Raw genomic sequence first — 20031 nt, 5'->3', positions numbered from 1 at the left:
CTGCCAATATTATTATTATATTTAAACACGTTTTTTAGTGTCGTCACCTGGTGAGAGAAGTAAGAAGCTATTATAAAGGAACAGGGGAAAGCGAAACAGAGAATGGCAGAGATCCTCACAACAGCTGAACGAACCCTAAGCGCTTTTGTTATGGCTCGTGCGGTGCCATGACTCGCTTGAAGTCGCATTAGGTCGTACCCCGCTTACTTCTCGCGCACAGACGGAAACAGGAGAGCGACGAGTGCGTGCCCGAGACCCTGAAGCCGGATGGCGGCGTCGCCAGAGTCAAACATGGCAGACTTCGACGCGATCTACAAAGAGGACGACGTAGACCTGAGGGCCAACGAAGACACGTTGGTGAGCCTCGTACCCCAACCGATGGCCATAGGAGGCGCCGGAAACATGACAGTGTGAGTACCGGTCTATCTCGTCCGCACGAGCTAGCGCCTACTCCATGTGCCTCAACGTCAGGCGCTGCAAGAGTTCTTCACTCCCCACCGTGCATGCGTGCGCTCGCGCGAGCACTTCGATGGTTCATTTTTAAACCATACTTCGGTGCTTGCTTACAAAAGAAGGAAAATACCTCCGCGGTATGACCGACTGCGTCTCTGAATGTCCAGGTCACTTTAAAAATAAATAGCGACACAAACAACGTTGGGTTTTTATCCCCTCCAAACGCCCGGAGGCAGGCGGCGAGAGCTGCCAGCGACGCGCTTTTTGTTTGCTTGTGCATTTTTCGTGGTAGTTACGGCAAACAAAGGGAACGATTTCGCCCGTTGTGTTTGGTTGGCGTGCCGCAACTTTTTCCAGATGGTAACGGCTTGCGTGTGTCTGGAAATGGAGGGGAGGTCTTTTTCCAGCATCGATTCAGCCTCACCCACGTGTTTCTTGTGGTGTCGCGCCGTCCCTCTTCACGTCTCGCACACGTCACGACCATTAAACAGCTCGTCGATCCGGAATTTTGTTTTCATTATCGATCGGCTGATCTACGAAGTCCGATCCCGAAAGGAAAACACGGCTTTTTAGCTCTCATAAGTAAAGTACGCTTCGCAGAAGGCTGAAACTCCGTGAGATTCTGACGCTTGCGGTAAAGATAAAATGCGAAAGTTTGAGCGCATAATGCTGCCATACTACAGAAAAAAAAATGTTATGGGTTGACGTTTACCTGAGCCAAATATTCACCAAATTAAAATTTGAGACTGTCGGTGCTTGCAGCAATATGTCAGTGAAGAATCTTGTCAGCATGAAAGAAGACAGTATTGTCTTTCTAAATGGCCAGGGGGGCTATGTTCGACAAATGTTTCGTTTCTCTTAAAAAGAAAGGGAAGTGACTGAACTGGCATCATGGCGTCTGATTGGTTAGAGGCTCTAATGACGAAAGAGGGAACTTTAGTTCTTTGAGCCTCTAACCAATCAGACGCCATGTTGTCAGCTCTGCCACTTCCGTTTCTCTTTAGGAGAAACGAAATATTTGTCGCACATAGCCCCCCAGTTTCTTTCACTGAAATAAAGGCTAGGGGTACCTACAATCTCAAATTACTCCTCGATGAATATTAGGCTCAAATAGACGTCGGCTCAATGAGAACTCTTTTTTGTGCGTGTGTCTTTTAATCCAGGTAACTTCGTGCGCTTACACTTTCACATTTTATCACCACCGCTAGCATCGGATTCTCACTACGGTTCAGCTTTCTGCGATGCATAATTTTTTTGTAAAAGCCGTCTTTGCTTTTCTCGATTCGACCATGATTTCCCCCTTTACCGTTCACTTCTCCATACTGGTATAAAATCTCCTGCCTGCGAGTGTGTGTGCGATTTGGGTGTGTATGACAGTGTTGTCCTCACCTAGCATATTGTATCACCACATATGAACACAGTTGTTGCAGTCTGACAAGATGAGAATGATGGCTCCCTACTTTCGATACCGCTTCGGCGTCTTGTAAGCCTGCAATGCGCAGCCCCAGCACTGTGCATGCTGGAGCAGGGACATTTGAAACAGACGGCCTGTCGTTCTTCTCCCCATAGTTTGGACTGTTGCCTTTTTGTGGCTCTCTCATGAGCCAATAAAGATTTTTATTAATACTTCTCTTTTAGATGCTATGCATTGGTTCATTTCATCTAAGTTCCTTTAGTCGACTGTTCCTGAGTGGCGTGACATGGAGGCACAACCCGGAATTGTCAGGGACATTGTCAAAAAACGAGCCCAGTAATGAAAAATAAGCCGGAAACGCCATCGAGTGCCCTGAGCAAAGACTTGCGGACTTGGTGGAAGAAAAATGGGCAATATATTCTGCTTAGAGCAGAGCGCAGGATCTGCTCACCCTATGTAGAGTGTGCTACCCGATGCAAATGGAACACCCGACAAATCCAGTCCAAGCATTAGATTGGATTAAGGGCGCGACACTAGACTAGACCCAGCTAGGGCTACTAGAGTTACTAACAAATGGGGAAAGCCGCACACCCCAACCCAAGCTTTACAACGAAAGTATTCGAAAGTGTGCATCTGGTGGCCATGCTGCCATTTGGTTATTGACGTGTGTAGTTGAGCGTTGTGTTCTCATCGTGTCTCCGAAAGTGGCCTCTTTACTGACGATGCTGGCAGCAAGAAAGTGATCGTTTAATCCGGACTGAACGAACCCGAATATTTCCTAATATGCAAGTTGGATTAAGCCCGTGCAAAATGATTCTCACACTGTTCAGTGCTCAATGCCTTGTGTTGTAATGGCCTTACATATTTAAGCACCTCTACAGTGGTTAGGAAATTTCACCTCAAATTGTCAGGGGTTATCAAAATAGTAATTTGCTAGACACCCTGATCCACAAAATAAGCTTCTTCATTGACTCCACTCCCGGAGTAACAGGATGCCGTGGTACGGGACAAAGCAAAACACACTCCAGCAGTGACCAGAACTACAGCAACTCAATTTGTGTGTTCAAAGTTGTATCTTCTGTTTAAAAAAAAAATAGACACCATTGAGCTGACAACCTCCAAGTGTCCCTATGTCTCGTTTCCAGTGTTGATCCTTCCCCCGTATCGCTGTGCTTTTCAAACCGTTGATGCGAACCACGGTATCTTTTAAATGCGAAGCCGTGCCTCGCTCAATTATTTATATGATTTACAATATATTTGTATACCCAAGCGGGAAGGGGTGTACACACGTCCTTTGACTGGTCTCTTGTCATGTTACAACCATCACATCTTCATTATCTTCAACGTGTTATACGGTACACGCGTGGGACCGTTCTTATTGTCCAGTAGACATCTTTGAAGAGGAGGCAGTTTGTTTAGAAATGTGGCTTTCTTTTGCTTGCAGGTTTGGCCTGAGCAATAAATTCGACACGGAATTCCCGCCAACGCTATCTGCTAAGGTAAATACCCTCTTCGAAATCTGCTCCCAATCACTGACAACCCTTACTCGCGGTGGTTATCTTGAGAGACGCTCTTGTAGGGATATGCTAGTCTTAAGAAGCAAAGGTTGAGATTTAAGCACAAATCTGGCTGTGATTTGGTGTCGCACATTGCGGGGTCACGAAATTTTACTGGCTCAATTGTCGTAAAATTTCTTTTTCTCGATAACATACTTTGGTTTATTTATGGCCAAACCAACTTGATTATAGGCTGTGATACATGTTACTGGCTTGCAGAAGCTCCTGTGTGCAAACAATCATTCTGTATTGTCTATGAATGCAACCTTGAGAGAGGCTTGCACAACAGTTTTTTTCATAACTTTAGTTTTAATTATTAATAACTGACTACTATCACTGAGAAATAATCGTTCCTGTCTAGAATAACACTCTTTAACAAACCCAGTGAGCCTGTTCAGTGCGTTTGGCGCTAGTCTTTTACCGGCGTCCCCGCTAACCCTATCTGAGTGGACCGTCGATCTCGATAGGTGCAGGCTGCGTAGATGCAACTTCAGACACAGCTGGAAGCTCAACTCTCGCCTTTTCCCGATGTTTTGTTTTGCATTTAATGCTGTATGTACTTTCCCAAAGACATTGAAGAAGCATTCTGCCGCATTTAAAACAAAAAGGAAACTGGTTACTATTTTTGTTGGGTACGTGCGCGACTAAACAAATGTGGCTGGAATGTTTGTTTTGTTTTACGACGAGTTTTGCTGGCGCCGCCTGCTCGGCAGTGTCAGTCAACAAAGCTGTCAAAAATCATTGACAACACAAGGTGGCCGAAAGGCACGCATATTTCACGCCGCGCACAAATGATGTGATACCAATCTACACGGCACGACTCTTACATCAAACTTAGCAAGCGTCAACATTCAAACAATATATTGCGCATACCACACGGTACACCATTATTCGAAAAGGATTTATCTGAGAAAGATATCAAATAACGCGGCACAGCAGTGTCCACGACAGTCACGCCTCTACAATCAGCCGTAATCCAAGAGGACCTGGTTTTAGGGAGAGCTTCTTTTTTTTTTCACAATACCAGCACCAAGCAGAGAGGCAACTGTGCTCTCCAGTCTCCAAGAAAACCTCTACGCAGATTATCTCTGGGACTTGAAAGAACAGTTTTCCTTGTTAGCAGAATTGTGTCGTGCGCCGTTCGATGTTCTTTCCTTGCTTTATTTCTTGTGAATGTCGAGCAGAACCGCTGAAATGGTGTGCACTTACCAGCCTCATTTCTCTTGGGGGAAGACAACAGTGAAAGGGCATGCGGCATGCTCAAGGAAAATAAAGCAGAAACTTCCAAGAGAGGCTGGAAATCTTTCTATGCAAAAAAGCAACACATAGCTGGGGGATTGCACTGAGGAGGTTTCAACAATCCAGGAGAGTGGCAGAAAAACTATTAGGGCATGCGAGAGTCGCACCAGACGCTTTCATCATCAGCAGCATGGTGGCGGACTAGGAGCGTTTTTTCGGAAAGGTTGTGTTTGGTTTGCCCTGGCTGCATGCCCGACCCGGAGGAATAACACATAGTCAGTTCCGGTTGCTGTCCCGACCGGTATCCGCCTCCAGAAAAGTCGAGTGTCATGCTTTCGCCTGTAATGAAATCTCGGCCCACGATCACGGGTGCCACGAGTCCTGGCAGATAAAGAAATCGCTGACGCCGCTTCTTTCCACTAAACAGAGTCCGCAGCCTCACGGTTCCTGCAGCTGTGATCGCTGTGGCAGCAGCTAGCTGCAAACGGGTTTTTGCGTTCCTGGAGGCTTGTCATATCGTCGTACAAGCAGTACGATGATATGACTACCGAGTGCACAGCGTTGAAAGAAGAAAACAAGACGCTGAAAGCTGAGAATGCTGCACTGTCCTCGCAGTGTGATTCGCTGAAAAAACTACTGTCTGACATGGAGCAGCGTTTAACTGATCTTGAGCAATACTCCCGGAACAAAACATTGACATTAAGGGACCTCCAGCAGAGCAGAACGAGCATCTTCCTGACATGCTAGATAAAATAGGTGAGATAATTAATGAGCCTATCACTCAAGAAGATGTTGACATCTGCCACCGTGTTCCGACGAGGAACTTGACGTGCCCGACAGTGGTTGTCCAATTTCAAGGTCGCACAAAACGTGATGCTGTGCTTGCGAAAGTCAGAAAGACAAAGGTCACCACTAGGCATCTGGGGCACACAGAAAACGTCCCCATCTACATAAACGAAAACTTGTGCCCTACGCTCAGAAAACTACTGGGAATGGCAGTGGCAAGAAGAAAGGAAAAGCTATGGAAATTTGTGTGGGCAAAGAACGGCCGCATCTTTGCTAGGAAGGACGAGACTTCGCAGGTGGTTCGGGTGGCTTGCGTGGGTGACTTAGATAAAATAATCTGAGACCCGAACTGTACCAAATGTAACCTCAGCGCAAAATTGTCATGCAATCTTCCCTTTTGACGCCCGCTGACGTGAGCGTTTGTTTGCCAGAAACAAGAAGCACACATCTTTTTTCCACCTAAACTCTCAATCCCTACGAAATGAACACGATGACATAGCAGCCTTCCTTAGCATGCTAGATTTCACTTTCGACATCATTATAACTGAAACGTGGTACCAAAATGATAGCAAAGTAATTGAACTGCCGCAACATAACACTTTCCTTCAAAATCGCCAAGATAAAAGAGGAGCAGGGGTTATGATAGCTATCAAAAAGTCTTTTGAATGTTCTGCTGTGCCCGCTTTTTCAAAAGTTGATAGTGATTACGAAATATTATCCTTGAATTGTGGTCAAAATGTGTTCTCTGTTGTCTATCGTCCTCCCAACGGAAACGTCTCTTGGCTTTTATCTTTTCTCGATAAATATTTATTTTGGATTAACGAAAACAAGCTTAAGTTAATCCTTGGAGGCGACCTAAACGTCGACTTTTTATCCCCGTCTCTAGCAGAGCGTGAAGTAAATAGAATACTAAAATGCAATGGCTTTGCAAACGTCATAAAAGAAGCAACACGCATACAGAGGACATCAACGTTAATTGATGCATTCATTACAAACATGCATATCTCATCCCTTCTGCCAGGAGTAATATCTACTCAAATAAGCGATCATTTGCCGACTTTTATTTTCGCTGACTGTCACGCCGATTTATGACGACACAAACCTTGCTATGAAACATATCAAAGCATAAACGATAGTACGCTTCAACTTTTTAGAACCAGTCTCAAAGATATTAACTGGGATCATGTTTATCAGGAAACCGATCCAGAGAACGCGTATAATGCTTTTATTACTACATTTACATCATTATATCTTCAGTGTTTCCCATTTAAACATACAAAATACCAAGAAAAGCGCGCAAGCCATGGATTAATAAAGAATGTTTAAACATGATTCAACGAAAAAACTTCCTTTACAATCGCTTTATTCACAGTAGACGCTTAGATGACCTTGCAAAATTTAAAACTTACAGAAATAAAGTCACGTCTTATCTCCGTCAGGCCAAAAAAAGATTACATGCACAGATTATTTAACACAGACATATTGAAAAGAAGCGATCTCGTCTGGAAACAAATAAACCAGATTTTGAATGTCAGAAAAGCCACAAATCATACTATTGAAATTACATCAAATAATGAAAAACATTAGCCGACTGCTTTAATGACTATTATGTGTCCTTAATTAAGAGCGACCATGATCCAAATTGTATGACGTACTTGGGCCCGCGTAATTAACACAGTGCTTATTTGTTTCCAACGGACGCAAATAAAATTATAAGTTCCTTACTGACTCTCCGCAACAGTAAATCACGTGATCCGCATAATCTACAAATTTATCCCATAAAACATGTAATAGATCTAGTCAGTCCTGTCTTGGAACATATATTTAACAGTTGCCTCCCGCAAGGAGTATTTCCTAAGAGCATGCAAATGGCCAAGGTAACTCTAATTCATAAGGAGGAGATAAAAATGATATATCTAACTATCGTCCAATATCAATTCTTCCAATTTTTTTAAAATGCCTAGAGAAGATAATTTACAAGCGAATTTGCGGTTTTTGTGATAAATTTGGCCTATTAACACCCTGCCAACACGGTTTTCGAAAGCGTCGCTCAACAGAGACCGCCCTTCTCACTCAAAAAGAGCTAATTTTGGAATCTTTTGAAAACAGAGAAATTACACTTGGTGTGTTTATAGATTTCTCAAAAGCGTTTGACTCCATAAATCATAAAACACTCCTTTTAAAACTTGATTCCTACGGTTTTCGTGGTACATTTTTAAAAATAATCAAATCATATCTAGATTTTTGCTGTCAGCAAGCTGTAATAAATAACGAATTATCAGACCTCAAACCCATTTTTGCCGGTGTTCCTCAAGGTAGCATATTAGGACCTTTACTCTTTTATCTTTACATCAACGACATTGTTCTTATTGATTCTAACCCAAAGTTCGTTATTTGCGCCGACGACACCAGTTTATTTTTTAGAGGCGCACAAGTGTCGGACCTCGAAGAACAAGCTTCCCATTGTTTGCGCTTGCTTCAAAACTGGACCAATTCAAATTCGTTAACCATAAACACAAGCAAATCTCATGCCGTGCTTTTCAGACCCCGAAATAAATATCCTTATGTTCCCACTCTTGACCTTAAGCTTGGCTCAGAATCCATTCAAATTCTTTCAGTGGTAAAAAACCTAGGAGTGTTATTTGAAGAGCATCTCACATGGAATCAGCATATTGATATGACTGCCGAAAAAATCTCCAAAATTGTAGGTGTACTGTCTAAATTACGTTATTTTATGCCTCAATGTATTAAGAAACTTTTGTACAACTCGTTATTTTCTTTGTAATTTCTTATTGTTTTTTGGTTTGGGGCAGAACAACTTTCTCCAACATCAACAAACTGCATGTAATCCAGAAACGAGCCATTAGAATCATTGCAAACATACCATATGATACCCATACTAGGTCTGTTTTTGAAACACACAAAATTCTCCCAAGACCTCAATTATATAACGATATTTTACTAAAACGGTACAATATGAGCATCAGACAACATAACATGGCAATTTTAAATTTATCACATCTACAACGTAAGGTACACATACACGATATACGTTCCACTTGTCACTGGATTATTCCACAGACACGCACAAATTACGGTCATCAGATGCTTCGTTTTAACTTACCTTCTTTATTAAATAATCTAAATGTTGATTAGCATTTGCAAGTCACAGTATGTTCTCTTTTTTTTGTTGCTATACCGCTCTTACAGTGTTTTGTTCGCAAAATTGAGACGCACCTCCAATGTGATTATCTATTTTTGTTATGACGTGCCCCTGTTGCAATGCTACGTTTTTTGTAGGGGGCGCAGACCCTCAGTCAAGCCTTTTATAGACTTTTTGTCTGCGCCCCCAACATCTGTGCGATGTTGAATAAAGATTTGATTGATTGATTGATTGATCGTCTCCTATGCTTTGCAGAGAAATCACCTATAAGCGATATGGCGGCCCCAGAATCCTAAAGCATGGCAATGGGAACATGAAGCAGTGAAATCGTCATGCGCGGTTCCATGATGTTGGGCTCCGGCTAGATTCGACGTACCGATGGAATATGTGCCGCGGCCTCAACGCTCCCAGGGACTTTGATGACCGTCAGCGAGTCGCTGGCTGGACTGAAGCACCACCAGTGCTCGTTGGTTTTCTGTTAGTATTCTTCCTCGTCCCGTACACGTCCAATTAAATGTAGTTTCTTCTTGTTGAAACCGTTTTGCTCCGTGTTATTTCTCCGGGTCGGGCATGCAGCAAGGAAAACCGACCACTAGGTGTACACTCTATTGCAGGTTACGAAAAGCGAGACAAGCTCTGCCTGCAAAGCCCTACATTCTTTCGATTTTAGCATATCAAACACTGAAGAGGAGCCAGGTGAACTCACCTCCTCTTTGGCATTCACTCTGCTAAAGTAGAAAGATTCGAGGGCTTTTTGTGCAAAGCTTGTCTTCCTTTTCTTAACCTGCAACAGAGTATAAACTCAAGGACACCTTGCTGAGGCTATGCGGTCAAAGTTGTCGGCCCATGGGCGCTCGAACATCAGAGCCGTGCACGAGAGCTCTTCACTTCTGAAATGCCACAGGAAGTAGTCCTCGAGTATAGAGGTTTGCATTCGTGAAGTGTGTAACGAGTTTTAGGAATGTGCATTAAAAAAATGCTGGGCAGTATACGAGGCAAGCAAGTGGCTCTGACTGAGCAGGCGAAACAAATGGGCACTATAAGCAGATGCCATTGCCGGACAGACTTTTCATCCACCGTAGTCGATTGGAAATGGCGCCATCCTCGTTTACACGTAGGGCGAAAGTTGTTTCTCGTGCGAGGTGGCGTGCTGTGCTAGCTGTAATTTAAACAGCTGCAAAATTACCGCAGGTGGCTCCAGAAGAATGCAAAGCTACCATTGTGCGCATCAACAGCGTCCTGCGCAAGACTCTACCCGTGAACGTCAAGTGGCTTTTCTGCGGCTGCCTGTGTTGTTGCTGTACCCTCGGATGCTCACTCTGGCCCGTCGTCTGCTTGAGCAAACGGGTGAGTCGTTCGTCTTCTCGAACACTGAAGTCCCTTCCCAACGTTTATCTTTTCCCGAAGTTCTCTTTGGGAGCATCTAGCCCAAGCGCTAGGAGGAAGTACAGTGGAATCTCTATAATTTGAACCCAAAGGGGACCAAAACTTTCTCTGAATAATGCAAAGTTTGAACTACCGGGAGTTTCCTCCCTTATAACTTATAGGACGGGACCTGCATGTTAGTTTGAATTATCCATGAGTTTGAATTAAAAGAGTTTGAATTAACGAGATTAAACTGCAGTAATAAACCCGCTTCAAGTAAGAAGCACACTCTGGGAGGTTGCCCGTGAACTTCAAACGAAGTGCAGTCCAACATAGCATCCGCCCGTCATAACTTGCTGGCATTGTATCGGTTTTTATTGATATTTATGCTGCATACTGCAATTGCCTAAAAGAGAATCGTTGAAAAAGGCTAAATATGCGCAAAGCCGGGTTCTGACCACGTTGGTCGTGCAAGACGTTGCCCTTCGAAAAGAACGACAGCGGGAAGCAAGGCAACGAAAGATGGTGTATGTACAGGGTGGGGGCAGTAAGGACCGACACATTTGGCACGCTTTGCAAAATTCGAATTCCAAGCATGCATGCGAGAAATTGGGCACGGAAACATAGTTTAGCAAGAAGTTTTACGTCTTGCTTTCAGAGCCCAACTCGGAGGATGTGAAATGTTAGAAATAAAGCGAAACCAGGGGCCGTGTATTTCTTTTGTCCTATAAAAGCCTGTTCGTCGTCTGCACACTGGTTTACGAGTTCGCTCTCGCTTGGCTCGCTGTACGCAAAAACACCAAGAGCCAAAGTAGAGGCTGGAGATGTGCCAGATAATCGCGATAATTAATACTTTTAACAATATATGATGAATAATGACCACCTGTGGGAAAGCTCAAAAACCAGTGTGCAGACAACAAACATCCGGTATAGGCCATAGGAAATGCACAGCCGTCGTTTGTGCTTTAATTTTATTATATTACCATCTCTGACTTTAGCTTTGAAAAAAATAGACATATATCTTGAGAGACTATGTTCGCGTCCCAGTTGCGGGTATGCAAGAATGTGAAATTTTGCAATGCATGCCGATGTGTTGATCCTTTTGGCTGCACCCTGCAGGAGCAGAGGCATACTGGAAAGATTTGTTCGGCGCAGTTTCACAGGAGCCCAAAAAATAAAAATAAATTGAGGCTGAACCCTTTTCATTGGGCAACAGGTTGTGCCACCTACAGAGAGCAGATTTTTCTATTTTTGGTGCCACTTATCCAAATTGGGAAGCAATGGTCCTTGAAGATAACGATGCTTCTATCGCTTCTCATAAGGAATGTTCTCAACAGGTCTGAGAGAAAAGGCTCTAGTGCAGGATTCAGTTCTTTGTTTTTCATCGCTTTTCCTTTGTACAGTCAATTTGGCACAACGTAGGAACACTAAGACAGCACAGACGTGTCACCATCTTTGAGTCTCGCAAGACAGCCCTCAAAGTTCTGCACGACTTCACCAGGAAAAATAACGTCTATTGTGCTTCGATCCCCGCCATGTCGAATCTCGGGAGATACAGTGAAATACAACTCGAACAAATTTCAAGGCACCTCAAAGAAAAGTTTACATCGGTGAAAGTTCACTCTATTAAATGCTTTATGCACAGTGTGGCTTTGCTGGGGAATTTGAGTTTGTTCATATGAATAGTTTTTTTCCATTCATGTTTCTTCAAGTGGTTTTTCACTGAACGCTTTGTTTCTCCATGAGTGCAAGCAACGTAGAAGCTGCTATAGACCGGAGGTCAGATTTATAAAACAATCTTACGAACGCTGGATCCAAAGATATCCAAAAAAAGCTACAACGGTAGCAATTTCGCCATCCATGCAGCTGCCAAGGGCTAGTTCAGCACACTAGGCCTAGCAAGGCGCTCCTACGCTGTGTTGCTCGGACTGTCCCTGGCCAAGACCGTCTGCTGAATAGAATGTGCCCGCGCGACCCTTGTCGACCCTTCCCGTATAACTAGTTTAATTTCTGACCTCGATTTTCAGCTCAGAAGTCAGTCTCTTCCCCTTGTCATTGCCTTGTTTTCAGAGGCAGCGGCGGCAAATGCTCTTGTTGAAAAAGGAAACTTTCGTTGATTCTACAGAATGTAGAGAGATGGCCCGCAAAAATCACTTTCTCAGTGTATCGCCTCATGTTAACCACTTGTGCAAACTTGATCACTACACCTGCAAAAGCTCTTCATTTTTCTTTTCTTTTTTTTTTTTTTCAAAAATATGTTGTTTGGTGGAATGCCCTTCCCGATTCCGTTGTCAGCAAAACTAAACCCAAATATTTTTGGACTCCTATTTCTTTTATTTAAAAATGTTGTAATTTCTGTTCTATCATTTCTTGTTTAAAATAGAGGTGGCTGTGTGATTTGCTTTAGTTATTTATGCTTTTTTTTGGCCTTTGATTCTTTTGGTTGTTTTAGTTAGTTTTTCCTCGTAATGTGTGTGCCTTTTCTCTTATGTAATCCACTTAAAGAAACCTTTAAAGGGCCACAGAAAAAAAAAAATGTTTTTTTGAACAGTTCGGTTGGGACACGCGTCTCATAAAATGAATTTTACGTGAAAAAAAAAACATTTTTGGAGCAGTATTGACGGCTTGAGATTTATTTAAAAATCTGCGCGGAAAGCCCATCACGTCACGGAACGGTCATACACTCTCGCCACCTCAACGCGATGACCAAGCCGATCCACTTCTCCTCCATGCACCCGAAATGCCGAGAGAAAACAAGTGGAAAGGAGGTGACACCGTCAATATTGCTCTAAAAACGTATTTTGGTTTTGCGTAAAGTTAGTTTTTTGACACGCGTGTTTCAACCAGACTGTTTAAAAACATTTATATTATTTTCAGTGGATCTTTAAGGTATTTCAGTAAATAAATAAATAAATAAAAGATTGGTCCCGAAGCGCTGACCGAGATGCAGTCCAACAGCGCTGTTCCAGCGACTCGATCAAACACGCGCATGTCTCCTCCCAGTGTATTAAATAGGTATTTACATGGCTCTTGCCGACATTTTTGTAGTTCACATGTATGTTGTTGGACGACTGCTCGCTCCTACAGCCCCGAGGCCGCGAAAAAACGCTGCAGCAATTTTTTTCCCTGTGCGCCGCTTTTGCAGACGACCAGTGCAAGCCGTCTTCTTATAGCAACGATGGTAGTTGTGTTGACTTCGTAGTGATTGAGTTTACAGTGTCGACCGAGGCGGTTATCCCGGCATTCTCTCTCGACATTAGGGCCCATGTAAATCATAGCGTCGTCATTTCACTGCGCAGAAACAACCTCCAGACAAGCCTTGGCGGAATGTCCACCTGCGCTTGTTGTAATTCAGAATCCACGTGCTCCGAAGCGGGTTGAGCCCTGATTAGTTGTTTGTGTTGCCGAAGGGGCTATCGCCATATCAACAGCCACGCTCTCGCTGGCATCGGGAGCTTGCAGGGCACCAAAAGACTAGAACTTGAGTTCGTAAGTATTAGCTTTCGCACTTCTTACGATGTGTGCAACTTGCGAACATAGCTAAGTTGCGTAGCCTGAGAATGTCTTCTTGAATCTGGCCTCTGTAGCTTTAAAGTTTCGACTAGTGCCCGTGGCAAGAAAAATCAAGTATCCTTCGGTCGTGTTTTCCAGATTGTTTAAAACAAATCTGAAACAACTACATGCTTATCATTTTGGAAAAACTCTGAAGCCCCGTGCTGTACATTTTTTTTTGTTTTTGTTAGCACACTAGAACAGGTGCTGACAGACGCTTGGTGTAAGACCACAACTTGTACACAACTGGATGCTGCAACGCCGCATTTATGATTGCATCTTGCAAACACTAAAGCGCCAATGTACACTTTTGACCGTGTATCGACGGCTACAGACCTTCAAAGACTGTGTCGGAACGGGATAGAAAACTGGAATCTATCTTATTTGCAGACGCGGCATTCGATAGACAAAGTCCTGGACTGGGGGAATAGTCACCTTTACCACACTGTAGGTGTGCCTTCAACGCCATGCGGTCCTGTTTTTGTGCCCATTGCATTTCTTCAGACAACCGTTAGAGGGCTGTCTCATTCTAAAATTGGGCTGAAGTCAAACACGAAATTACACTATTCTACTTCATTTCAACTTTAAAAAACGTTGCACCTAGTACCCTATCTGGTGAGAACAGGCATGTCTCAAAATGTGTCTGTCGCAAAAAACATTTTTTTTTACGAATATTTATGCTACAATACAAACTTTTTTGGTTTGCGGACGAAACCGAAACTTTACCCCTGTGGGATGATGATGATGGGGTTCGTACCCAACTAGTGTCCGCTCCAAGTTTGCTGGACCTCCGAGTTGCCTCAGAGCGAACACTGTAGCTCATTTCAACTCAAGAAGGTGGGGCGAGGAGAAGGAAGGCGGGAGAGGAGCAAGCAGACTGTATGCTCGAGTGAAGAGGGGGAAACTTCCTCCTTTCTTTTGCGTTTCGTCTGCCTTCTCCTCCCCAGCCCTCGTTTCCCTCGGTTTACTTTTTTTGTTATAATAATAGTTTATTTACGATATGCATGTATACTATATGGTGAAAGCTGGGGAAGAAAGCTTACAAAGAGCTTGACTGGTCCCCAGCCCCCTCAGAGGAACACAGCGGTGTCAAAAATTATACAAAGCAAAGAAATCCACCAATGCAAAACTGGAATAAGAAAACAAAGGAAGAACAGCAAACACTGGGCCAAAAATGCCAACTAGATATCAGCCACACGCAACAATGAAGAAAATGGACATGCCAAATACAAAAAGTTAACGCGACATTCTTTCAAAGAAAATATTCACGGATCTCACGTGGGGTTAAAGATACTATATCAATATTGGAAAGCGAGAAAGTGTTGAGCAACGGAGGCAGGGTTCTTCTAATCGTCTGAAGGCCGTAGTCAGTACGCGATGTGTCTATCTATTATCCAAGGGTCAGGGTGACGAAGGGTATGCGTTTGCGGTTTTTTTTCTGAGGGAAGCCAAGTCAAATAAGTATCTTTTACTCTTGGTATATTCTTCTTTATATTTCATGGCAAGTCTATATTCGTAATTTTCATGTATTTTCATTATCCCCAGATTAGCAAAAACTTTCTTGAGTTGGAATGGACAATAAATAGTTTGATACAAACCTGGCCTAGAGTACAGTTTCGGTTTTGCCCGGAAATCGAAAAATTTGTTCTGCATCATCAATACAACAGGGTGATTCAAGGAGACGCCAGGCTCTTTAAATCAGCCAGAAAATTCAGTTTCTTAACCTATCACGCTACGACTTTGTGCAGCGTTGCCCACAGATGGTGCATTTTTTTGTAAAATTTGCAAAGAGCGAACTTACCTGAGGAAAAAGTAAAGAAAGAAAAAGGCTTAGCTCCCATGGAAATCCAGCGAAGCCACCGGTCTTCAAACAACATGGCGCCGTTTCGCACGGGAAACAAGAGGTGGCGCAAGCGGTCGCGACGCCAACTGCCGCCAACATTCGAGCATACGACGCTGAGAGCCGGCGACTTTCAATCAATCAATCAGTTTATTTTTTCTTTCAAGGGGTACACACTCCTCGAAATGGTACCTTGGTGCAAAAGGCGATCGTGTCGCCTGACTGGGCACCAAGACAAGAAACTGCAGTTCTTTGTTGTTACCGCGCCTGTTTTTGTTTCTGCGACGGTCGCCGACAGCGGAACGCGTGCCACTTTTGAGTCGTAAAGATTGTCTGCTAAAAACGCCGGCTCTGGGCGCCGTATGCTCGTCCGTTGCGCCATCTCTTGGATCCCGTGCGAAACGGCGCCGTGTTGTTTGAAGACCGGTGGCTTCGCTGCATTTCCATAGGAGCTAAGCCTTTTTCTTTCGTTACTTTTTTCTCAGGTAATTTCGGTCTTCGCAAATTTTACAAAAAAAAAATGCATCATCTGTGGGCAACGCTGCACAAAGTCGCAGCGTGATAGGTTAAGAAACCGAATTTTGTGGCTGATTTAAAGAGCATGGCGTCTCCTTAAATCACCCTGTACAAAACAAAAACAAAAACATTTTTTATATGCATTTATTTTGAGACGTCCTGTCCTTCCAAAAAAGATAGAAGTTTTTTTCATAGGTTTAGTGTTTTTTTAAGAGACGATACTACTCAGGAAAGCAAACTTTTTAACCGTTAGTCTTTTTCGTATAAAATTTGCAGGGCATATTGATAGTTGGTAAAGAGGATGACATGAAAAATTTTAAAAGTATAAGTATATCCTTTAAAAAGTTACATATATGCACATAAAATGAACATGCACCCCCCCAGAAAAACTCTTTTAGAAAAGGTAATGATAATGGCCAGTTCTTTTCAACAAGCATGCAGTATAACATCTCTGTCACACGGCTATGTAAAGAAATGACAGACCACCATTTCTATTAAAAAGTAGAAATGTGAAAATTAAAAAATTATTTGCCAGCATTAGTTTTAAGCTACTGCAGCTTTTTTAATAATAAAGGACCATGAGAATCCAGAAAGTAATCTCATAGCCAAGTACGTTCCTTACAAAAGTTTCAGTACAGAAACTTCAAAAATTCGATCCACACATCATTTTATTATCAAATGGTAGCTCTCCTGAAACAAGATTTGATGCTGAAAAGTGAAATTGAGATAATTGTGTTTGAAAGTTCAGAAACCCACACTTCAGGTGGCACCTGTATGTCGGAAGTAATTTATTGCAGAAAAAAATACTTCAGTTACGGGAGTGAAACTTTCTGGCAGCATCTATGAGGATACTTGAAAGCTGCTACAAGGTAGTTGGGACCAATCAAGCAGCTTCAAAACCACAAGATGAACCAGTCTGTTTGCAATTGGTTCAGCGATGATAGAACGCATACATAAACAAGATAAGCACCATGATGGTGCGCGTCTGACACTGCCTGATAGATCTCATCAGCCCAAAGTGTCGGATGTGTCTGCACTTGAGGTGAAACAATGAATTGCTTGATCATGCCGACAAGGACTGGGGGGGGGGGGGGGGGCACAAAATGCTACGAGCTGCGACAAAACGACGCCGTCATGATATCACCATGTCACGGCGTCAGGTGACGTCACAGTCCTTTGTGACACTTTTTCATGACTGCTCTTCACGACGGTTTTCTCCTAAGAGTTCGACTGCAAAAATGGGTTCTGTAATTAAACGAACATCAAATTCCTGTTCAGCAAACAAAGACAATTGGTAGGAGAATCTGTGTAGTACAGTGAAATCCACTCCTAACGATACCATATATCTCGATGTACTGCTTATAACGGTCAGTTTCTAGAGTTTCAAGACTAGAAACGCCCAGCTTTTAGTCCAGATATAACGATAATATGTTATGACGAATGAATTTTTTTTTATTATCGTTATAAGTGGATTGCACTGTTGTCAACCCAGTCACACTTTCTTCGTGCTGGCTTTACTCGATAATGGGTAGACTTTTAACAGAAAGGCTCGCCCATCTTCGACGTGCCTGCTTTGCACATCAAGCACATACAGTTAGTCACTCTAATTTAGAGGGAGGGCAGCAAATGTGATCTATACCAAGGTTCTGACCATGTGAACATCACGCTCAACATTCCGGCGGTTTCGCTTCTTTTTCTAAATCAGATCTTTGCCTCGTTGGTTTTGTACAAAGAATTAGCCTCCAAGTTCTTGTTGAGAAAGTAAGTGTGCAGGTTTAGTTCATAAAAATGCCGACCTATAACTAGAGACACCACAGTGTGAACATTTTTTTGTCATTGTGGTTTGTTCCACCTTTTAATATTCAAAAGGGAGGGGGGGTGTCCACTACACTGCATCTGTTACGTAACGACAGCAGGAACATCATCTGCTGACTGCTCCGATTTTCAGAAACGTAGAGAAATTTGTGCAAGCGCTTGCTCCTTTGAAGCAAGTAAGTGCCGCAGACGGTCTTGCATCCACACTATACACCTTCGACAAGTGCACAACCTGATAGCAAGTTGTAGAGTCGTAATATCATATGATGATATGATGTATTGTCAGTATGTCATGTCATCATCATATCAAGGCGATTCATGCTACAGTACAATCTCTTCATACTAAAATCCGAGGCATCGCACAAGCCTCTCCGTCTTGACGGAAATTCCACACATCGAATGACTAGAATACCACTTTGAAGAAACGGTGAAGTTTCAGTAGCATATCTATAAAGAACCGCCCATGAAAGTTCCACCAAAAGAGCTTCTGCCCTATTTATCTCGCATAGGCGTGAGCCCCCCCCCCCCCCCCCCCCCCCCCCTATGGGGACACAGGACTGTTGCTCAAACTCTTGCAGATTATTCAACGGTTAACGAGCGTGTTGCTTTGTTTCAGGTCGGTCTACATTGGAAGCTTGGAAAGCAGCGGTGCGATTCCAACAGCACGATTGAATACGCAAGTACCCTCCGATCGAAAATGGGCTCCAGTTATCGAAACTACTCTGCGTCAGCTTGTTCGTGCTACGGCTGCGAGGCTAGCACAACTTCTGCAGTGCTCAAAGAAAAAGGTTATAAATGAGAAAGTGAAGACGTCGAGAAACTTCTTCCGTTCTCTCAGACTTTTGTTGCACAGGTTGGTAGTAAAGTTGACTAGATCACTGAATGTCGCTATTGCCCGGTGCCAAATGTGGCGATGGTCAAGAAAACGGCAGCCGTTGTTGCCGTTTTCTAGACCAAATGTTTCCCTAATTAACTTGCATCTACTTCCAAGAGTGGCTTTTGATATGACACAAAGCAAGCAATGTTAAAATAGTCAAAGTGCAGGCGTGCTGGTGTAAGTTGAACATGGTTGTAAACCTGAGACTGGGGCAGAAAAGAGAACACAACAGAAGGTAGTAAAAGAGGAGGAAACGTCTCAATTTGAGACGTTGCCTCCTCTTTTACTACCTTATGTTGTGTTCTCTTTTCTGCCCCAGTCTCAGGTTTACAACCATGTTCAAGCAATGTTAGTTTGAATTAAATCATCATTTTATACTTCTCGTCTAATGGCAATTACATCAATCTTATTATTACGAATGAAATGGTCTGAAGCTTACACATTCTTACTTTGTTAGCCATTACACATTCTTACTGTGTTAGCTATTGGTCAGTGTCGGCTATTGGCTTTCTTAATAAGCCAAACTGTAGCCGACAGCCATTGCTGACATTTTCGGGATGAAATGTTTCTGCAATCAATGTACACAACTTGCGAAGAGTGGTTTTTCTTGCAACGCAAAATTAACAAGGTAATTTTGCTTATGCTCACAGTTTGACTTGTTGTCTAACCATTTTTTTTACAAACAAAATAGTTAAGTTTTCAAATTATGAGGGTCCCTTACCACTGGTTCTGAAACCAGATGCTGCTCGTCGAATTCATCCCCAAGTTGGCCATCCATCGGCCCGACTAAAGGCCGACAAGCCAGTCTCCCTTCCTCAAGCGTTGCCGCGGTGCTCGGGCCAATGAGGCGGCAAGAGGGCTCTCGAGGACGACAAGAGCGTAGCGAATCTCTGTCACGGCGGAACGAAGACAGCCCCGCCCTGAGCATTTGCTGCGTCTCTTTGGAGACCATCTTACAGACAAGAAAACGGCGCAAGGCAAGAGTTCTTAGCCGACACCACAAAACTACTGTACCAAGTGCAAACAAAAGAGATCTGATGGGTCGTTTAAAAGAAACGTGCGAGCAGAGATAGGTCGCAAAAAAAAAACAGCAGAGAATTGCACAGGTGAGTTTCATTTACCGTGTTTAAACGTACGTAGGACGCGCTTAGACTTAACAAACTGGAGTTTGCTGGAAGAAGAGTCCCAGACATGTTGCTTGTTCGATGCTATTAATCCTTTTCAGATGTCAGCAGTTGCAAGCTGTCTGAGCGTAAACTCGGAAGCAGTAGGAATAAAGTTTTTATTGGGCGCTCCGATCTAAAATACGCAAATGTTGTTGACAAGGGTGCTCGTAAAATGAGCGTCAGCAACTCCGTAACGACTGCACCTGGCATTTGAGACTGCTTCCTCGTCGTCTGCCGACAAAGTTTAGAACTTTATGGCGTGCCATTGATCAGGATCGTCGGATTGGAT

At 43.4% G+C, this 20031-nt stretch overlaps 1 protein-coding gene across 1 annotated transcript; it reads left to right on the top strand.

Annotated features, from left to right (window-relative positions):
* Nucleotides 1–142: 142 nt before the first annotated feature.
* LOC115332980 (cysteine-rich hydrophobic domain-containing protein 2-like) lies at nucleotides 143–19366 on the top strand. The gene is made up of 6 exons (XM_029995483.3): nucleotides 143–410; nucleotides 3312–3366; nucleotides 9803–9958; nucleotides 13919–13975; nucleotides 18316–18375; nucleotides 19316–19366. The coding sequence occupies exons 1-6, from the start codon at nucleotides 268–270 to the stop codon at nucleotides 19364–19366; spliced, it is 522 nt and encodes a 173-aa protein (XP_029851343.3). The 5' UTR covers nucleotides 143–267.
* The last annotated feature ends 665 nt before the right edge of the window (nucleotides 19367–20031 follow it).

The sequence above is a fragment of the Ixodes scapularis genome, unplaced genomic scaffold, assembly GCF_016920785.2.
Source record: "Ixodes scapularis isolate PalLabHiFi unplaced genomic scaffold, ASM1692078v2 PGA_scaffold13__105_contigs__length_92229423, whole genome shotgun sequence".
Taxonomy (NCBI): Eukaryota; Metazoa; Arthropoda; class Arachnida; order Ixodida; family Ixodidae; genus Ixodes; species Ixodes scapularis.
The sequence above is the reverse complement of the archived record's forward strand: the minus strand, read 5'-3'. Positions and strand labels throughout refer to the sequence as shown.

What these genes read in the sequence shown, in the direction of transcription:
- LOC115332980 (XM_029995483.3), top strand. Translation starts at nt 268, where the DNA reads ATGGCGGCGTCGCCAGAGTCAAACATGGCAGACTTCGACGCGATCTAC. An exon ending in GGCGCCGGAAACATGACAGT is followed by an intron (nt 411 to 3,311) that starts GTGAGTACCGGT and finishes TTTTGCTTGCAG; the next exon opens with GTTTGGCCTGAGCAATAAAT. An exon ending in CCAACAGCACGATTGAATAC is followed by an intron (nt 18,376 to 19,315) that starts GCAAGTACCCTC and finishes TTCTGAAACCAG; the next exon opens with ATGCTGCTCGTCGAATTCAT.